The following is a 20,493-nucleotide window of genomic DNA, read 5'->3' as shown; positions in this document are numbered from 1 at the left end:
GCAGTCTCTAACTCTTGGGCTTAAGCAATCCTTCCACTTCAACCTCTCAAGTAGATGGAACTACAGGTGCATGTCACCATGCCCAGCTAATTTTTGTTTGTAGAGATTGGGTCTTGCTTTGTCGCCCAGGCTGGTATTGAACTCATGGGCTCAGGCCATCCTCCCACCTCGTCCTCCCAAAGTTCTGGGATTATAGGCGTGAGCTGCCTTAATTGCATGGCCAGACTGTCCTTTTTTTTTTTTTTAATGACCCAGGGAGGTTTTTAGATGGGGCTCCAATGCGTGTCTTGAGCTCATGGTCACTTAAGATTCCCTCTGGGGAACTTAGGAACACATTTTTATGGTAGAAACTGATGAGTCTAATGAAGCCCTTTGACTGATCTTCAGAAGTGTCCTCTCAGCCAGGTGGGGTGCTGTACATCTGTAATCCCAGTACTTTGGGAGGATGAGGCAGGAGGATCTCTTGAGCCCAGGAGTTTGAGTCTAGCCTGGGTGATATAGTGAACCTTGTCGAGAGAGAGAGAGAGAGAGAGAAAGGAGAGAGAGAGAGAGAGAAAAGAGAAAGAGAGAGAGAAAGAAAGAAGAAAGAAAGAAAGAGAAAGAAAGAAAGAAAGAAAGAAAGAAAGAAAGAAAGAAAGAAAGAAAGAAAGAAAGAAGAAAGAAAAAGAGAAATATTCCTTTCAAGAAGACATTTTGAGTGTGCCTGCTATGTGCCAGTCCTGTGCTCCATGTCAGGGTCCTCCTGGGGTGACAATCCAGTTATTTTGTCCAAATTGGAGAACAGATGCACAAGGAAGGCAGAGGGCAAAACTCCACCCTCCTTTTCCACCCAAGGACCCATCCAAGGTGGAAAAATAGTGACAGGTCCCCAGGAGTGTCTTTCTTCCCATGGGACTCTCTGAAGGGCATGGCCCCAGAGCTGGAGGATTTGGAATGAAAGGAGGCTTAGGGGCTTTCTCAGGGTTGTGCCCTCAGTTCCTGGAACCCAGCCTCTGTACTTCACTGGGGAAGCCTTTGAGGTCACCATTGCCTTCTAATTCAATTGGATAACTTAAGTCAATTCTGCGCTTCTCTGCTTATAAATGGACACTATCAAGTTCTAACAGCATCTTTGGGAGATAAGTACCATGTTTGTCAGCCCCACTTCACTTGTGGAGAAACTGAGCCTCAAGTCCCATTTGGCAAATAATTGGTGGAGGTGAGATTTGAATCCAGGGTTTGCTCTGTCGCCCAGGCTGGAGTACAGTGGTGCAGTCTTGGCTCACTGCAACCTCCGCCTCCCAGGCTCAAGAGATCCTCCAGCCTCAGGCTGTCATGTAGCTGGGACTACATGTGTGCCCACACCCAGCTAATTTTTGTATTTTTTGTAAAGATGGGATTTCACCATGTTTCCCAGGCTGATCTCAAACTCCTGGGCTCAAGCAATCCTCCTGCCTTGGCCTCCCAAAGTGCTGGGATTACAGGCATGACCCACTGTGCCCAGCCCATCTCCTCATTTTCATTTCCCCTCACCCTACCCTGTGGCTGTTTGGGCTTCAAGCTTGGAGGAAAACGGCATTTTTGGAAACTTTTTTCTCTTGACCTACTGAGTTGTATTCTGCTCAGCTCTACTTTACAGATCTGGAGAGCAAAAAGAGGGGGTTTCTCACCCCACACTTGGGAAAGAGGACCCTGCTGCAGCCCACATTTGCCCTTCTTGAGTAATCTGGGATGAGATGGTTTGGGATGGGTGGTGATTCACTGGCTCTGCCAGCAGAGAAAACAGCCCAGGGCTGGGATGCAGATGGTCTGGGTATGTTGCCCACCCACTCATGCCTGTCATCAATTGTGGGAGCAAATAACTTTTTACCTGTGGTCCTCAGTTTCTTCATCAGTGAGATGGGCTAATATGCCTTCCGAGAGGCATTGTTGCAGCAAATAAGAGATGTAAAAGTGTGTGTCAGCTGAAAGCCCTGTGCAAGGATAACAGACGTGGTTACAATTTCCAGTGAGTCGATCCAGGGCCCCACAAGGAAGTTGCTTCTCTGAAGGACCAGGTGAAGAAAGAACTTGTGAGCAGAAGCTTCAAACCCATGCCCAGAACCAACATCAAATTGAATCCTCTTGTCCACTCCTAGGCCCTCTGTCCCCTCCCACACCACGAGCATTGCAAGCCTGGTGCAGAGAGGATATGCCAGTATTCTCTAGTACTGGGCACCAAGCACCTTGAGAGCAAGACATAATATCTGTTTCAGCCCTAAACTTTCCAGCTTCTAGCACAGTATGGGCCACACAATGTACATGTGGATGTTGAGTGAAAGAATGAATGAATGAGTGAATGAATGAATGAATTCACAAGTGGATGAAGAAATGCTGGGGCCATAAACAGGCCCAGCTTTTACCTCCTGGCCCCCAGGCTCCCATCCAAGCCTCCCAAACTTATCCTCCACCCTTCCTTTTACACAGCAGTGCACGACACCAGAGGTACCAAAAAGGCAAACTGGACTTTATTATAAAGTTGGCTACAAAGTCACCGCAGCACCACGAGGTGGCCATCTGGGCAGGCCCAGGCAGTCTGGCGGCCGGGTGAGTCCCGCACCAGGTACACGCACTCGTGCAAGCACACGTGTGACGGCAGGTCTGCCTTCCTCCATCGGAAAGGAACGTAGCGTCTCTTCGCACCCCCCACCCCAGGCGCGGGGCGCAAAAGTCACAGGAAGGGCCGCCAGGGCGGCAGAGTCCATCGGAATTGAAATCCCGTTACTGGTGTGTAGAGAATTCTACGTGGGTGTCAAGAGCCCCTCAGGGCACGGGCTGGCCCGGGTGGGCCCTGCCTTTCCCCCACCAAGGCCTAGGGGTGGCTTGGCCCCTAGGAGTGGAGAACTGGCCCAGGCCAATGGGGCAAGGCGGCGGGGAAGTGAGACTCCCCCATTCTCCGCTTGAAATCCCATTCAAGGAAACTCACTACGAGTGAATACAGATTGAAATGGAAACTGGGATCGCTCGAAGTCTCTTGATTTTAAAAAGAAGCTCCCCTCCCTTGCCCTCCCACCTCCCCCCCCCCAAAAATCCTGCAGGGCCTGGGGAATCATATATATTCCCCTCTGGCCCCCAGAATCCCCCCAACAGTCCCGGGGGGGTGGAGAGCGGCTCCACGTCTTGATGACAATATGCCATACTTGACGACGTTAAGTCACAGACTTATTCAAAACGTTGGTTCCCCTCCACTTCCATCTGCAGAGAGATAGAGAGAGACAGGACACAATCAGTTAGACCAATTAGCACAGAGGATCATGGGGCTGAGAATATGTTGGTATTAGTATGGGCTTCAAAGATGTTGGCTCAATGATGAAATGATGGCCAGAGGCTCAGCAGATTAGGGGACAATTTGGATGGGAGGAGTGAAACTGTGGCTGTAGTTTAGGAAGGATGGGGCTGTAACCAGGGAGCTACCTCAATGGAGTCAGGGGCTGAGCCTCGTCTTTCTTTTACCAACTTTTATAAACTCTTGCTCTGTATCCCCTTCAGGGAGCTAGGATACTAGGATAGAGCTCTAGTCCCTCTTCCATCAGTTTGTTGTGCACCCTAAGGAAAGTTTGTTTAACTCTGGGACCTTGATTATTTTCATCTGTAAAATGGGGTGGTGAAGACTGATCTAGGCCCCTCATGGAGTTAAGCACAAGCCCTTACTTAAGAATTCTCTAGCACTCTATCCCACAGCCCCAACCCCTGCCAAGTCTACTTGTTCAAACTTTCATATTAAGTCTTTCATTTTTTCTTATCCCCACTGCTACTCTCTTCAGCAGGGGATGTCATCCCCTTAATAAAATCAGGGTACAGAGAGGGGGAATTGATTTACCCAGCATTTCATTGGCAGGACAGGGACTCGAGTTCTTGGACCTTTTGGCTGACTCACCTTCATGGAAGCTGTCTTGAACTTGGCTCTGGAGTTGATGCAACTCATCAGTAAACCCATCATAGGGGAATGCTGAGACACCTGTCTCAAAGGCGGTTTCATATGTGGCCAGGTCCTCCAGGAAGCTGTGGTCTTCTGGGGACAGGTTGTTGCAAGGCGATGGGGCCCCTCCTGGGCCCTCTGCCTCAGGATCCCCTGAGCCCCATTCCTCACTGGGGTCTGGGGTAGAGAGATCCATGAAGATGTCTTCCACGGGCGTCTCTTCCAGGAACATGTTATCAGGGTCAGCCAGGAAGTCCAGCTCCTGGCATTTCCAGGGTTTCAGGTCCAGGCTGAGCACAGGAGGGCCTGCCCCTGACAGGGACAGGTTGGAGTCCAGGGGCTCCAGTCCTCCAAGTGGCTCTAGTCCGCCAGTGCCCGCCTCAGCTGAGAAGGGTCTGTCCATGCCCTGAGCCAATTGGCTAATCTGCTGGATGAGACGGTCTATCTCGTTCTGCTCTTTTTCAGAGTAGTGGAAGAAACTCTGCTTGACTGGAGAGGCCTCAGGTGTGAGCAGGCCTTCGGGCACCAGGGGGACATCCACAGAGAGGGGGCCCCGGAGCTGGGCTAGGGCCAAGAGTGTGCAGTCCCCATTACCAGGGCTGCTAGGACTTGGGGGCAACTTCTCATAGAGAAAACTGCATCCCTCCTGGGCAAAGTAAGTCTTGGTAGGATTGGGGCTCAGTTGCTCTGGGAAGGTTTGGCTGGGGCTGTCCAGGTGTGCTTGGAATGCTGTGCTAGGAGGAGTCAGCTGTTCATGGGCAGGGCTGCCCAGAGGCTCTGGGAAGGTGGCTGTGCTGGGAAGCAGCTGGTCTGGGAAGGTGGAGGTGCAGGGAGTCAACTGGTCTTCGTAGCTTCTGACCGAGGTTTCAGTCAACTGGCCTTGCAGTGGGCTAGTTAGTGGATCTGGGAAGGTTGCACTGCTGGGCGTTAGCTGATCAGAGAAGGTCGCAGTGTTTGGAGTCAGCTGTTCTTGAAGAGTGCTGGATGGGGTGGGCAAGTGGGTCTGGAAGGGCTCATGGAGGCTGAAGAGGAAGGCACAGCCTCCTGGCTGATGGGGCGTGTAGGGTGGAGTGCACACAAGATCCTTGCTTAGTTCTGCTTGGAGAGAAGGCTCAGGCCCAGAAGGGAATGTCAGGTAACTGAAGTCCAGTTCTTTGGAGGGTCGGGGAAGCTCTTCTGATGCAGAGACAACACTCAGTTCAGGAGCACTGGGGAAGCTGGTGCTTCTGGGAGCCCCCAGTGCTGCTGTGAAGAGTGGGTTAGTGCTGGAGCACTGTTCCTGGGAAAGAATGTTTTCAGGGAATGAGGGCAGCATGGTCGGAGTGCCTAGGACATAAGCTGCCTGGGTGTCTTCAGAGTTCAACTGCTGGCGGAGGCTCCAGGCTTCCATGTCACTGGAGAGGAGAGAAGAGGCAGCTGGTAAGGGTCCGATGTCCATATCCAGAGCAGTTCTCTGATTTGTGTCTCCTCCATGCCGACCTCAGCTGCCCCCTAGGCCCCTGGCTTGTGCCTTACCTGATTGGGTAGTTATTGGCAGTAATGGGGCCCTCTGGACCTTCTGAGTATAACAGGCAGTAAATCCATGCCCAGCCTCCAGTCTTGGCCTGTAGCCTCACCACCATCTCTGCCTGAATATCTCCACTCTCAGCCACTGGGGAGAAAGAAGATGCAGAGTTAGGATGCCCACCAGGCAACTCTACCTACTCCCCACCCTTGGTCACCTCTCTGCTGAATTGAGATAGCCATGACATCCTCTCTTCTGACTACCCTCACCTGCACCACTCAGCTCTCTACCTTGACCTCACCACTCAGAGTCCCCCAGTTCTGATTTGATTATTGCCTTGAATCTTCACCTTCATGTTCACCCTATAGCATCCGAAACTGTTGGCCTCTGTTATCTCCCCAGCATCACTCTTGACTACAGCTCATTCTTTGTCTGGTCTCCCATGCCCTTTCCCAGCTTGCTCTCTTGTCCCCAGCCTCTCTGGACACTCACACAGGCGGTAGTGTTGAGCAGAAGCGTGGGCCAGGTCCTCGGGGTGCAGCAGTCCATACCATGATTTACAAAGCAGTTCACTGCGCTCAAAGCCCAGGTAGATTAGGACACTGGGAAGGTGGAAAGGGTGAGGTCAGCTTTCTGTTTTCCTTGCTTGATACCCATGCATCTCACTCCCTCCCAGATCCTCTGCCCCCCTAAACCCCATCCTCCCTGCCCCTGACTCCAGAATCTAGGGTCCCTTCATCTCTGGCCTGCCTTCCTCTTGGAATCTGAACACTCCAGGCTTACCTCTCAGAGATGTCCAGTAGGGCTAGGTCTTTAGCATGGCGGCTCTGGAACATGGCCAGGAAGAGTGAAGCAGGGCCAGGGCCAGGGCCAGGGCCAGGGCGGGGTCTCGGCTCCAGTGGGGCACAGAAAGCTGTGAACACAGGGTTTCCTGCCCAGTAGGCTCCAGGTGGGTGAGCATGGAATCGGCCTCGAATAAGCACGAGTTTGTTGCCTGCACTCTGGCGCCTGAGGGACTTGGAGGTGTTGAAGCGGCAGCGGAAGAGGCGATCTAGATAGGTGAAGAGAAAAACAGATAAGAGGGTGAGTGGCTGAGAGAGACAGTGGATGGTGGGGAGAAGGGCAGCAGGTGGGAAATTGGACTGAGGAAGGGAGAAGGGAGTCCTTACCAGTGTCCAGGGCAGAGGGCAGGGTGAGTTGCTGGCGCACGGTGAGGTGGTCAGCTGGGTCAATGATGTCGTAGATGCTGTCACCCTGGGCAACCAGGTCCACCTGGAGGGAGGAAAAGAAGAGATGACCATTAGGGAGAACAGCAGGAGCCAATCTTTGATCTATAGTATCTTGTAGGATATAACCTCTCCCTCCATAGTAATTCCCAGTTCCTCAGGAGTGGAAGGCTCACGGCACCCACTCCATGCCCAGCCTCAGCTGAAAGGACCCTCAGCACTCACCATGGAGTGGCCCAGATGCTCGCTCACACTCTCAGACAGGTAGAGCAATTTCCCCTCGGCTGTGAACACAAGCAGAAAGCCGGGTAGTGCCGCTACGATGTCCTCAAGCTCTTGAGCTGAGAGAAGCCCTGTGGGGCCCGCCAGAGGAGTGCCTGTAGGGTGAGAAGACGTGGTGCGTCAGGAGTAAGACTGGGAGGCAAAGCAGAAGTGAGGAAGGCATGGTCTGAGTTTCAGAGAATCCAGAGGAATTTCTCATGGACCTGCCTCTGCAAACACCTGTTGACCCGCTGCCCGCAGCTCTTGGCCAGGGAACCTGTTGCTGTATCTCCATAGCCCACAAGCCCTCGACTTCTGAAGCGGGGGTCGGCGCCTCCCCGGCTCTTAATTCCAGAACCGCGGACAGAGCTCCAAACCGGCTCTGAATTTCAGAACCGCCGACAGAGCTCCGAAGCCGACTGTGGGTTCAGAACCATGGACAGAGCCATACACGGTTGATGCGGCTGTCAGCACCATGGGCAGCTCCCCGAAGGCGGCGGGAGATGCCTTTCAGCACCGCGGACAGTAGCTACGTTCCCCTAGGCTCAGGCAGCTCCATCCCTGCAACTTCCCGGGCTTCCCTCCCCGGCTCCCGGAGCGCCTCTGCACTGGCAAGCACCGAGGCCGCTCTGTCCTGGCTCTTCTCCTCTCATAATCTGGTGTTAGGGACACCTTTCAGGCTCTCTAACTCTCATTCAGAACTAAGGTGAGGTCTGGAGGGAGCTCAGGAGGAAAAGTAGAAAGTCCCGAATCTCCCGAGTCCCGAATCTCCCCAGCTCGTCAGCACGCTGCCCTAGACATGCGGCAGCCCCAGCGGGTTCCCTCAGCTCCAGGGTCTCCGGCGCCTGGCAGCTGGGATCTGCGGTAGCCCCAGCATGCTCACCTCCAGCGAAGAAGACGCCTTTGCGAGTGTAGATGCAGGCGAGGCTCATGATGTGCAGGTAGGACAGCCGGACCTTGTCCGCTTCGGCCAGCGGCAGCAGCTCCTTGAGGTTCCGGATCTCAGCGTTGATCTGATCCCGGCGCGCCTTGGAGGCGCCCTTGGTGGAGCGGTACATGACCGGAGGCTGCGGAGCTCCAGCTCGGGCGCCCGAGCACCTGAGCTCCCGTCCCGACGCACAGGCGGCTTCCTCCTCCGTGCTTCCCCGTCTTTCGCTCAGGCTCGCTCTCTGCTCTCCTGGGCTCCGCTCGGCTGCGCTGCCCCCCTCGCCTGCCTCACGCCGCCTTATATAGCTCCTGCCAGGCGTGGGGGGCTCGTTTTAGAGCCGGGGGGGCGGGAGAGCGGGAGGCTGGGCTAAGCAAGCTGCAGCGGGAGCCGCTGACTGGGGAGGGGGGCTCCTCCTCCCGCCCGGCTTCCGACGTCATCTCATGACGTAGAATGAGAGAGGGAGGGAGGCAGGCGAGGGGGGAGCGGGAGGCTGCGGAGGGGGCCGAGCCTGGCGGGAGCTGAGCGGAGAGGAAGGCGCTGCGTTAGGAAAGCTTGAATGGAGTGTGGGGACCCTGGCGCCTGAATGCGTTCAGCTGAAGGAAGCGACAGGGCCAGGGTTAGGGCGGCCTGAAGCTCGCGGCAGGAGTCCGCAGAGGGCAGAGAGGCGCCGGCACTGACACCAATTTTTCTGAGGAGTTGAGGGAATGGGAAAGAACAGGGTTGTCTACAAATCCCCCTCGTTACTTGACAGACAAGGTCTCGTTCACACGCAGGGAAGGAGGACTTTTCTTGGCCTCCGTGGGACAGGTCACTGCTGGGGTTCATCTCTGCGGACTACTTAACCTGGGATTCCCTTGGCCATTTTCAGAGAACAAATCCCCGCCCCCGCTTCCCATATCGGGTCTTGGCGGCTTATCAGGGGGTGTTCATGGGGGTCTAAGTCCCTAGGATGGGTGGAAAGGGGGTCCGGTGGGAAAGGGACCAGCTGAATTTGGTGTTGATCCTGTTTTCCCACAGCCAAGAATAGAAACCAACACCAGCTCTGTAGTCTGTAGTGATTCGTGGTTTCCCTCTCAACTAATTAACCTTACTGAAGGGGGAAACTGAGGCAGGAACGTGGGGCACGGCAAGGATCTGGGTCTGCACTTAGGCATCCCTTCCCCCCCGTTGCCGGCCCCCAAGCGAGCGCTTCCCCCCGCCCTGCTGCCAGCCTCTGTCTCCCCGCGGGCCGGGGGCGGGGGCGGGGCCGGGGGAATCCCAGCTCCATATTAGGACAGGAATCCTCCGGCGGCTGCCGCGGCTGCGGCGGCGGCGGGCGGGGCCTGGCTGCCTCCGCACCGCTCCGGAGGGCTCCCCGCCCTGCCTAGGCGGGCAAGATGGGGGAGCAGCCGAGAAGCGAAGGGGCAGCGCCGGACCCTCCATGACCCCTGCACCCACCAGGGACCCTGGACTTTTGCCAGGTTCCCTCCACCCCTCTCCACATTTGCGGCGCTAAGGCTGCTGGCTCTGCCTCTCCACCTTCAACTCTCCACTCTCCACCTTCGTTTCTTTTTCTATCCTTTCATATCCTTTTCTATCCTTTTCATATCCTGTCACCTTTGCCCTATCCCCACCCCCCCACACCGGCTTTTTTTCTCTTTTCACCACAGATGATTGCTCTCTACAGGGGCGAGGAGGTGCCGTTCTCATCCCGGGATTCAATAATGCAAGAAACAAGTGGGCTAGGGAATGTTCTTATCTGAAATGTCGTTTGATGGAGTAGCTGTGTGTGCATGGAATCACTTAAGTGGCTGGAAATGAGACCACTTAAAAATTGGAAGGTGGAAGTCCCAGTCACACAGGAAGCATGGAGATGAACTTTGACATCAAAAAGGACAGTTTGGGGCCAGGGAACTCCCCGCTCCTCATGGAAAGGGGTGGTAGTAACAGAGGTAGAGTGGGAGGAGAGGCAGCTGAGAAGAAGTATGTCTTAGAAGAGGGGTACAAGGTGTGGAGACCCTATTCTGGTGTCTTACGCATTTTGGCAGAGGTTGGGGCCATCCTGTGGTCAGTGTCACAGCTGAGGTGGAGGGAACGATGTCCACGTGTTTGTCTGCCACTGTCTTTAACCCTATTGACCTGGATGACAGAGAGATGATTCCTCCTGGACATGGGTCTGTGTTGCTTCTTTCATCTCAGTCTGACCTCTAATGTACCTACCCACCCCTCTCTGAAGCTTCCATTTGAACAATCCCTTGATCTTTGGATTCCCTTCCATATGAAATTCCAGGGAGGTTGTTCCTGTGTTCTTCACTCACTGATGCTAAAGCTGCCTATGAGGCATTCTGAGTGTCCCCCTCCACAATAAGAGGAGTCTACTGGCTGGGTGTCTTGGCCTCCAGCAAACTGAGCGAATCTGCAGTGAAGGAATGCTGCTCCGACCGCTGTCCGCGGTGCTGAAAGAGTCACCATGGAAGTCAGGCTACGGTTTGCCAGGGACATCGATGTAGGGCTTGGGTACCCACAGGCCTCAGAGAGAGCCTACCCTTTGACTGTCCCCTTATTCTCTGTGAATGAATATGGAGGGTTTGCAGAGGGCCAAGATTTCTGGACTCTAGGGGTGAAGTAAGCAAGGGAGGAGAACTGGGCTGAAGGGAAGAGCCCCTGGCTTTTTCCAGGAGAATGGAATGGGAAGAAGCACTTTGGAAGGGAAGAAGGGTCTAGAAAGGGACAAGGGAGGGGGTAGAGAAGGGCTCATCCTAGTTCGCCCACTCTGATTCAAGTTGAGAAGCTCTGTATGCCCCAATGTCTCCTCTCCCTAGGCCAGCTCCCACTCCCCTTGCCTCCCACCTCCGTGAAGCTATTTTTAACTGTGCAGAACCAAAAATAGCTTGGCAGCAGCTTCAGGCCGTGGGAGAGGAGCTATTTATATCACCAGTGACGGTTCCGAAATAGCAAGCAAGGAGGAGGGGGGCGGCTGGCACACTAGAGAGCTCCTGGCCGCTGCTAAAAATACTGGCAGTGTGAGTCATCCTGGCCTGGCTGAGTCACCCCACTCTCTCCCCCAAGTGGCAGGCAGGAGCAGAACAAGCTAAGAATTAGAAGTCAGAGATGGGGGAGGCATCAGAGCCTGCTGGCTGTGGGAAAGTGGGCAAGGGAGTGAATTGGGAGAGGGGCTTTGGGGTGAGTGTGTAGAAGGAATGGGAGAGCAGAGCTTCTCACCCAAACCTACTGGGCAAGCGTGCAGCACCCCCAGCTATGCACTACTGCTCAAGGATGCTTGGGCAATTGAAGGAAAAGAGCCAGACTCTGTGTGTGTGTGCGTGTTCATTTGACTGAGACTGTGTTTGTGTGTCCTGTGTGTCTGCCTCTAAACGTGTCTGGACGTGGTTGTATGTCTATATCTCTATCTGTTTGCATGTGTCTTTGTAGCTGTGAGTCTGTACCCCTGTATATGTATGTGTTTACTTATGCCTACATTTATGCTTGTCTTTTTTTTTGTCTCCAACTTCCTATGTTGTGTGCAGTTCTATGTTTGTGCCTGTGTGTATTTATGTCTACAATTTTCCATATGCCTCTCTGTCAGTGTCTGTGTTTGTGTCCATATCTGAGTCTGCTCTGGGTCTTTCAGCATCTGATGGTGTGGTGGGATGTACATGAGTCCCCAGACTCAATATAGCTTCTGTTGCCCTCTCTGAGGTCACCCTTTGGGCTCCTGCACCATCTATATCTTGCTCACCTCTTTCCACCTAGCATCTTCCCCTCTTTCCAAGGGCCCCCTAACCATTTGCAGAGCTCTCTTGTTGCATGCAATCTCTAGTAAAAACATGGAGGAAAGGAGCCCCACATGACCTCTCCCTTTTCTCTTGAATCATCCTGAATTCTCCCTGGCCTGCAGGAGTAAGTGGTTTTCCATCACTCCATATTTGGAGAGCTGAGAGAAGAGAAGGGCTTTCTTTAGTTCTAAAAAAAAAATTCCTGGTGTGGGCACAGGCATGCGTAGCGCGCATGCACACACACACAGGCGCACATACACATGCACGCACACACACACAACTGAGAGAATGAGAAAGAGAAAAAATATCAAGGTCCCTTCTTTACTGAGACGAGCTCGCATCTGTTGCCATAGCAACCCACCCACTCCTTCCCCGAAAAATCACCAAGAAGAGGTGATGGCATCGAGGAGGGATTGGCTGATTCCTTTCTTTATTATTTTTTCCGAAAAAGGGTTTCTGTAGCAAAAACAGGCCGTGAGATCCCTTGCCTCTGTCTTGCATAGCTTTATTGGGAACCTGGGGGAGGGGCATCACCCCCCAGCCTTTATCAGAGAAGAGGAGGTGTATCTTTTCCAGAGATTTGGAGGAGGATTACCTCCTGGGAAGGAGTTGAAGGGTGGGTGAGGAATCTGCTTCTTCAGAACAGCATGGAGACTCCTGGCTGCTAGTCTGGAGATTTGGAGCAAGGATCTTGACAGAGGGCTGTCAAACTGTGATCTTGTCTTGTTCTGGACAAATGTGTCTATGTGAAAGAGAAAGGGGGAGGAAAGGAAGGGAAGTGGGGAGAGGCAGAAAGAATATGAATGAATGAATCACTGAATGGGGCTTCAGAGAAAATGACAATATGCTTGCAGTAGCGGTCAGACCAGACAGGTGGGCAAGATGGTCCAAGAAAGATGCATTGATGCAATTGGTGGTGCTGCAAGTTACCAATGAGACCACAGCTGCAACTACTTAACTTATGGCCATAGGTTAATGATCCAGAGGAGCACTGAAGCCCATTTTTCATAGTTCTATTCCCAGCCTGAGTCTCAAAGGCCTCCTCCAAAGCCTGGCCACCAGCCACTGCAGCCACATCACTCTCTCAAGTGAACTGTAGCTTCTTGCCAAATGACTGGATGGTGGAAAGAAAGGGATTCCTTGTTTCCTCCCATGCTTGGCTTGCTACAGAAATAGGGTCACTTGGGGCTCGAGCTTGGAAAGACAGATGAAGAATCTGACCCTGGAGAGAGACACCTTCCTTTCTGGCAGGCTGCTGCTACCCTCAGCAGGCAAGGGCATGGCCAGGTGAGGTTGGCATGGGCAGTGGGTGCAAATCCACTTAATGTTATGAAGCAGAGGGACAAAAAGACTTCAGATTTTCTCTGGCCTGTTAGACACATTCTCACGACAAATCTGACTGGTATCATTATTGTTATTTATATAGTCTTGCTCTGTCATCTAGACTAGAGTGCAGTGGTCTGATCATAGCTCACTACCACTTCAATCTCCTGGGCTGAAATGATCTTTGTGTCAGCCTCTCGAGTAGCTGGGACTACAGGCATAAACTACTACACCCAGATAACTTAAAAAAATTTTTTTCTGCCCAGGCTGGTCTTGAACTCCTGACCTCAAGCAATCCTCCCACCTTGGCCTACCAAAGTGCTGGAATTACCTGTGTGAGCCACGACACCCAGCCTTGACTGATATTATGATGCTTCTTTGATAGATGGTGAAACAAAGGCTCAGAGATGGATAATGACTTAATCAAAGTCACACAGCAAGTCTCTGGCAATGCTGAGCCTCACCCCTAGTTCCTGCTCCCAACCCAAGCTTTCTCTTTTGCACCACATGATAGGGCTAGGGTTTACAAACTATGGACTGAAAATCTAGCCACATCTAGCCTGCTGCCTCCTTTTGTAAATAAAGTTTTATTGGAATACAGTCACATTCATTCATTTACTCATCGTCTATGGCTGTTTTCACATTACAATGGAAGAGCTGAGTAGTTGCAACAGAGACCATATGGTTCAAAAAGCCTAAAGAACTTTTTGACCCTTTTTTACTAATTGACCCTTTAGAGAAAAAGCGTGCCATCCTTAGACCAGAGGATGAGTTCACACCAGGAATATCTCCACTTGTTTCTCTTTCTCACCCAGAAAGCTCTCTTAACCCAGGGTATGCCAAGCTATCATTTCAGCCCCCTTTACTGTTCCAAAGGCCATGGAGAAGTAGTGCTCCTGGACAACTTAAAGGAGGACAGGTCGGAAGCCCAATGGGTCAGGCTCCTTATTGGTTTCCAGCCCCTTTTGTGGCTGTGGAGATGTATCCTCCCCAGGCAGGATGAAGCTCCACTTCCTGCAACAGGAGTTGGAACAGACAATGAGGAGGCAGGGTACCCCATTCCATCCCTATTCCAACCCTAGTCTTCAGGACTGCGTTTTGGGCAGGGGGGTCTCAGGGCTGGTGATTAACGTATTGTCAGGAAGACAAAATTTCTGTATGGGAGGAAAAGGAAGGTATTGTGGGATCTTGGGCCTCCTGAAGCCTCCAGTCTGACCCAGGTGGAAGAATCTCTCTATGCCTTCTCAGAGAGGTTGATTAATTGCCTAGGATCACACAGCTAAAATGAGATAAATCCACAATTGAACCCAGGTTTTTCCTGACTTCTTTTTTTTTCTAGGTTGTTCTTTTGAAGTGGTGGATTTGAAACCAGGGAAAGGTTTTCTAACAGATTCCTAAGCACCTCCCCATCCTGCATCCATGGCTCCTCGGTCAGTGCAGTGAGAATAGGAAACCCACGCAGAGCTGGCTTGTGCAGTGACCATGTTGTCTTCCGCTGCATCTTAGCAGGCTGTTTTCCTTTTCCTGAGGCCTTTTCATTATGCTATCACTCCCTCAATTCTACTTGCACATGAAAGCATTCAGAACATTTTATCTATTTATGGTTATGAAATCAACAAAGCTCATGTAAAGAGGGTGCAGGCTGGCACCCACGCATTGAGACGGCCAGAGCTGGGTGAATGAGCTGAGAGCCAGGAAGGTGAGGGACATGGAACCACGGAGGGAGTGGGAGGGGGAGAGTGGAGCCCAGGTGGGAAAAGATGAAACTTTTGTGGGCAATGTCCTGAAGGCAGGGCTGAGAGAAGAGGATGCAAGGAATGCAGTGAGGAGCAAGTCAGAGCAGCCACATTCCCAGAGGGGAAAGAAACCTAATCAACTAAAGCCACTTTTCAAATGCAGAGCAGCGACCAACACTCTTGACGTGCCCTGGGGAGGCTGGAGGAGGCGGACTTTCCTCACATCCATTTTCAGAGTCCTCTCCACCACCATTCTCAGCTGGCGAATTCTGGCCCTTCTGGTCCTCCAGTGAAGTCCAGGGACCCCCTCAGTGCCCCTCAGCCCCTGTGCTTCCTCCTCACCGCACTCTGCACCCTGCATTGTCCCTGTGTGGTTACTTGGCTGTCTCCCCTACCAGCATCTACATCTGGTCTTCATGCTCCCAGCATCCAACACAAGGCCTGGCACAGGGCAGGGGCTCAGGCGTGTAAGTCATTCATGCAACAAACAGCTGAGGGCAGCATTTGTGCCAGCCTCTGCAGTGATGTGATGGTGCCCACAGACAGCTGGTCTTGGCCTCATGGAACCTGCAGGCTGGTGAGAGAGCAAGGGGTCCATCCAGCCACTTCAGTGGGATACTGCTGTCAAGGAGACATGCTGGTAGTTTGGGGAGAGCAAAAGGAGGGCTGACCCTGCCTGAGGAGTTGGCACTGGCCTCCCCAAGCAGGTGCCTTTGAGTTGAGCTGCTGGTGGGAAGTCAATGCTGACTGGGCCAGGCTGTGTTGGGTGGGTGGCTGGGTGGACAGAGGAGTGTGTCCTCATAAATGAGATTCAACACAGTGCCAGGTAGCTACAAAAGAAGCCACTGTAGCTGAGGTTGTGTTAACAGGGACATGCAACAAAAGTGGAGAGAAGGCAGCCTCTGTCAGGGCCAGGAGGTTTGGCTCTAGGACTTATGCTATGGGTCCAAGCCTAACCTTGAGCAGAGCAGCCAGTGAGGAGGGGCCAACTGCACCCAGGACTGTGAGGCAGGGCCCAGGGCATCCCCCAGGCCTGGCTCTGGTAAGCCCTCCAGCCTGTCTGGCCTCATGCACCCCCTTGCCTCTCTTCCAGCTGCATGAGCCTTCTTCCAGTCCCTGGCCTGCCACCCTCCTGGCTGCCACAGTGCCTTTGCACATGCTGTTCCCTCTCCTGGGGTGCTGCTGCCTCTCTCCTCTGCCGAGTTCTTCCTATTTTCCCCTGTTAGGTCAGCCTAAATATCGTCTCCTCTGGAAAGCCTTCCCTGACCTTCCCGCTGAGGCCAAATCCTCAGTTACAGGTTTGCAGGCACCCCAGGCCTCTGTTGGCACTTGGTGAAATAGTGATTTAATACTTCGTTTTGGTGAGGAATTTATTGTCTCTTCGCCACTAGACTGTGGTCACCATGGCAGGGACTGTAACTGCTTTGCCCACTGTCAACTCCAGCGTAGAGTAAAGTGCTTCATAAACATTTGTAAGAAATTTTTAAAAGATGGAAGGAATGGAGAGATGTTCCTCAGAGAAGAGGAGGCTTGAGGAGGTGGTGTGGCATTTGCAGATTTTTGAAGGACCATCAAGAGGCAGTGGGAGAGACATGGTCCACGTGGAAAGGCCAGTGGGCGGGGATGTACCTGAAGCAGGAGAGGGTGGTGGGGAAGGAGAATCTGGGCTGAGTCCTGCCTCCTCCACAGACTGCCTTTGTGACATTGGTCAGTTAAGTGACTTAACCTTTTGTGCCTCAGTTTACCGATTTGCTAAATACAGAAGTGGGGAGAATGATGGCACCTCTATCAAGGGACTGATGTTAGCATTAAAGGAGTTAATTAGTTAAAACACTCGGAAAATGCCTGATGCATAAAAGGAGCACAAGAAACGCTCAATGGCAGAACATTGGTCATTATCTTAACTTTATGAAAACTATAATTTTGAACAAGGCTATGCAGAGACAGCAGGGGCTAGTTCAGGAGGCAGCACATGTCCTGGCACTGCAAGTGTAGAAATAGCCTGGGTACCCACTGGCAGCTTTGATCCAGGCCAGGTCTGAGAGCACCAGATGGAGTAAGCCAGACTGGGCCTGCAGCCTGGAGAAGTGGAGGGATGTGCACAAAGTGCCCCTCAGGGCTCTGGCTCGGGCCCCCAGCAGGCTCCTTCCCTGGGCAGCAGCTGCCCCCTCCACTGCTCACCAAAGCCAGAGATGGAGGGCCTGGGCCGGGCCCAACACACCCTTCTGGTGCTCAGCAGCCCATCTCACCTTGCCATTCTTCCGGAAGCCGACCTGACCATGTTCTTCCCAGCTTAAGACCCTTATGGCTCCCATTATCTCCCATTACTAAAAACTCCTCCAGGCTGGCACTTCCTTTCTTCCCCTTCCACCCACAGGTGCCTCAGCCTCCAGAGGCTCCAGCTTCAAGTCTCTCCTTGTTACTATCGGGCACAGCTCGTAACATGGGAGTTTACAGATGAGGCACCTACCCACACCTTGTGTACCTGATGAGTGTATTAATTCATGAAAACCTCACAGCAGCCCTATGACATGCCAGCTATCATTACTCCCACAGGCCCTGGACCAACAGAGGGAATCTACAGGGAACAGTCCAGGGAGTCCCAGGAAAGACTGATGGGGTTTAAGACTGCAGTGGTCAGAGAGGGTCAGGGACTGGGCCTAGGGGCAACAAAGAAGAGACCCCCACAAGCAGGGAAAATGGTGCTCCCCATGCTGGGGAATGCAGGAACCACAGGGAGTTGGGTGAACCGTGGTGAGCAGGGGAGAGTGACCCTTACGGCTGCTGATGGAGCAGCTTCTGAAGCCAAGAAGGGCTGAGCACTGGTGGGAGGGGAGGAGCACCAGGAAGCTTTGGTGTAAAGGACCATCAGGTTGAAGGGAAAGCCCCTGAATTGCCATCCCTGACAGGCTGTGAGTTGGGAGAGCCTTCTGCCAAGGAGTCTAAGGTCCAGGAAGAAGACGAGGTGAGCTTAGTCTAGATGTCAGTGGATTATATTTGGTGCAGGGGAATAGTTCTGAATAGGAGCAGCAGAAGATGCAGATTCTGTTCCCAGCTCTGCCACTAGCCTGCTGGGGGTGTTCTGCAAACCCCTCTCCCTCCCTGGGCCTCAGTTTTTGTATTTGCAAAATGGCAGTGGGTCAGACCCCTTAGCCTCAAAGGGCCCTCCCAACCTCTAGCACTTGAGCATCTCTGAGCCTGCTGGGCCACCTGTCCCAGTGCCTCTTGGGCTTTGGAAGTTGAATGCTGCAACCCCAAGCCCCAGTTTCAGGTAGGGATGAGCGCATTGCCTAATGCTAGGGTCCGAGTGGGCCTAAAGGCTCCCAGGGGACCACGTTCTCAGCCCTGGATGGGCAGGGACCCTGGAGACCTGGCCTGTGTGGACACAGGGGAGTAAGTACTGGGACTGAGCCTGTAGTTTTGCTTCTTCCACCCAACCCACTGGGGGTCGTTCTCACAGCTTGGTGCTGGGTACACCAGGGGACTCACCACTGGAGGGATCCGATGGGTTCCAAGGTGCACAAAACAGACCCCCAGATCATCCTCAGGTGGTCTACACAGCCTGTGGCTAAAGCAACTGCTGTCTTCAGCACTTCTTAGCTTCAGTCTGGTGAGAGGAAGAAAGTCCCCTTGGCAGTGTCTTACAGGCAGCCACAGAGGGTCCCCACAGCCCGGCCAAAATGCTCAATTTCAGAAAATCCCACACTTATAATTGGAGTGATGGCCCTTGAAAGATGGTCTTGGATGACTGAGACCTAATGCAGAGGGTGGAGTGACCCAAGTGACACACGGCCAGCACTTGGTGGAGGTGGACCCGGACCAGGTCCTTTGTTCATGGTGCAGTGGCCACGTGGGCCTCCCACAGGCTGGCCTCTAGCGCCCAGGTGCTGAGGAGCCTGCGCCAGGAGGCAGAGCTGTAGGTCCTAGTCTTAGTGGCACCCTGACTTGCTGTGTGACCTTGGCGAATTGTGTCTCTCTGAGGGCCGCCTGAGTCTCCCCCTCCGCACTGAGGGCTTGGTGCTGGGAGTGGACGCTCAGTTGAAGCACCATTCAAGGTCCCAGGGCTAGCTGTACCAGAGCAGGAGCTTCTCTCCTCGCCACCCTCGGAGCCCTCAAGTGCTGCCTGTGTGTTCGGCTCCACCTCTGGGTCCCCCATCCCGGTCCAGAGACTGGCCCAGAGATGTCTGGAATCCACGCAGCTCCTTGAGAATGGTCAGGCACTTCTCAGCTGCCCTCCCAGGTCCCGGTCAAACGCCTCCAGGAAGTGCTGCAGGGAGAGGGCAGGGGTCAACAGGATCGGGCAGGGGGTCCAAAGGGCTGGGTCCACTTGACTCTGGGGAGCCCTGCCGGACCCCTTGCAGGCCACACCTACATCCAGAAGCCAATTGGTCCTTGTAGGCAGTCTGGGGAAAGGTTTGGTTCCAGAAAGTTCCAGAGCTGGTGGCTGCAGGAATCCTTCAATGGAGGCGATGTTTGCAAGCAGCAGCAACCTAGTTGGTCGGTCGTGGAGTCCGTGGCATCCAGAAGCTTTTCCAAAAAGTCCGCCCAGGTCCAGACTGTGCTGGGGAAGGAGAGGCAGCTGGTGCCATGACAGAGGTGTCCAGCCCCTCTGCTTGGTGCAGGGCAGGGGCTGGAGACTGGCACATGGGGCTGGCTATCTCAACCATAAGGAATGGCTTGACCTCTGGCCAGGAGGTCAGCAGCCGTGGGCTCTGGCCCATGCTCTTCCTCCAGGAATGTGCCATGTGGCCCTAGTCAATCACTACTTTTCTCTGGGCCTCAGTTTCCCTTCCAGTTTAAGGAGGGGGTTGGAGCAACTGGTAAGGGGCTTTCCCGGGATCCTAACTCTGCTCCAGGCTGAGCTCAGGGAGAAAAAGATTAAGGGGTAGGGGGCCTGGAGGGAGGCAAAGGTCCCCAGGGTCCCGTATTGGCCCCAAGGGTAGTGAAGTCCTCACCTGGTGTTTTCACCCTGTGGCCTTGTCCAGAGAGGATCCCCGAAGGCGCTAGGCCTGGCATCTCGTTTCCTTCCAAGGTTTGGACAGAAGTCTCCCCTGTTGCAGGAGCGGGGTGGGGGCGAGGGGCAAGGGCAGGACCTCCCTTCTCCCTGGTTGAAATGTCTCCATAGAGGGTGGGGGGCGCTAAGATGGGGGTGATGGGGGCGTGTGGCGCCGGGGACTCCCCGGCCCGGCGCGGGGCTCGCTGCTCGGGGGCGGGGGCAGTTCCCAGGCTCTGGTGGAGCCGCCACTCCGCCAGTTGCCTTAAAAAGGCGCCAGCGCGCGCGCATCAGCAGAAGGGCTGCGGCTCTCTTCCAAATTAGGCAAGAATCGGGAGGCCGAGGGAGACGAGCTGCGAGAAGAGCGCGGACGTCACCCGGGGCCTCCCTCTCCCTCCTGCTCCCCGCGCCTGCATCACGTCCCCATGGCAACGGCGTGCCTCGGCCGCGATGAATGAGCCTCTGCGAGGACAGGCGCGCGCCGAGATGCGCGCCCCCTCCGCCAGGCGTCACGGCCCCGCGGCTGCCCAGGGGAAGGGGGTGCAGCCCGACGCCCCGAGGAAGGGATGCCCCACTCAGATTCCCAAAAGCCCAGGACCCATTCATTCCCAGCTGATCTTGTTGTGTCCTGGGAGCCTAGGGAATACTCCGTCCAGGGGTCCTCGACCCTCTGGTTCAGGGCTCCCTGGCTCCCAAGGCACCCCCTTACCCGGTCTCCGCTCTCCCCGGGTCAGCCCTCTGCTCCCCAAAGCCTGCGGAAAACCAGGTATTGAGTGGCTTTAGCGCCACCGCGTGGCCGATTATAGGGCTGCGGCGGGCGTGCTTGGTGG

The 20,493-nt window shown here is 54.0% G+C and overlaps 1 protein-coding gene across 1 annotated transcript; it reads right to left on the bottom strand.

The window, feature by feature from the left end:
• Positions 1-2,464: 2,464 nt before the first annotated feature.
• Positions 2,465-8,156, bottom strand: NPAS4 (neuronal PAS domain protein 4). Its single transcript, XM_003273897.2, has 8 exons — positions 7,812-8,156; positions 6,893-7,044; positions 6,611-6,713; positions 6,225-6,492; positions 5,934-6,043; positions 5,453-5,588; positions 3,896-5,331; positions 2,465-3,213 (listed from the first exon to the last, which is right to left on the bottom strand). Exons 1-8 carry the CDS (start codon positions 7,984-7,986, stop codon positions 3,185-3,187), a joined length of 2,409 nt encoding a protein of 802 aa, XP_003273945.1. The 5' UTR covers positions 7,987-8,156; the 3' UTR covers positions 2,465-3,184.
• Positions 8,157-20,493: the final 12,337 nt, after the last annotated feature.

The sequence above is a fragment of the Nomascus leucogenys genome, chromosome 4, assembly GCF_006542625.1.
Source record: "Nomascus leucogenys isolate Asia chromosome 4, Asia_NLE_v1, whole genome shotgun sequence".
NCBI lineage: Eukaryota > Metazoa > Chordata > Mammalia > Primates > Hylobatidae > Nomascus > Nomascus leucogenys.
This window is presented reverse-complemented; position numbering and strand designations above follow the sequence as displayed.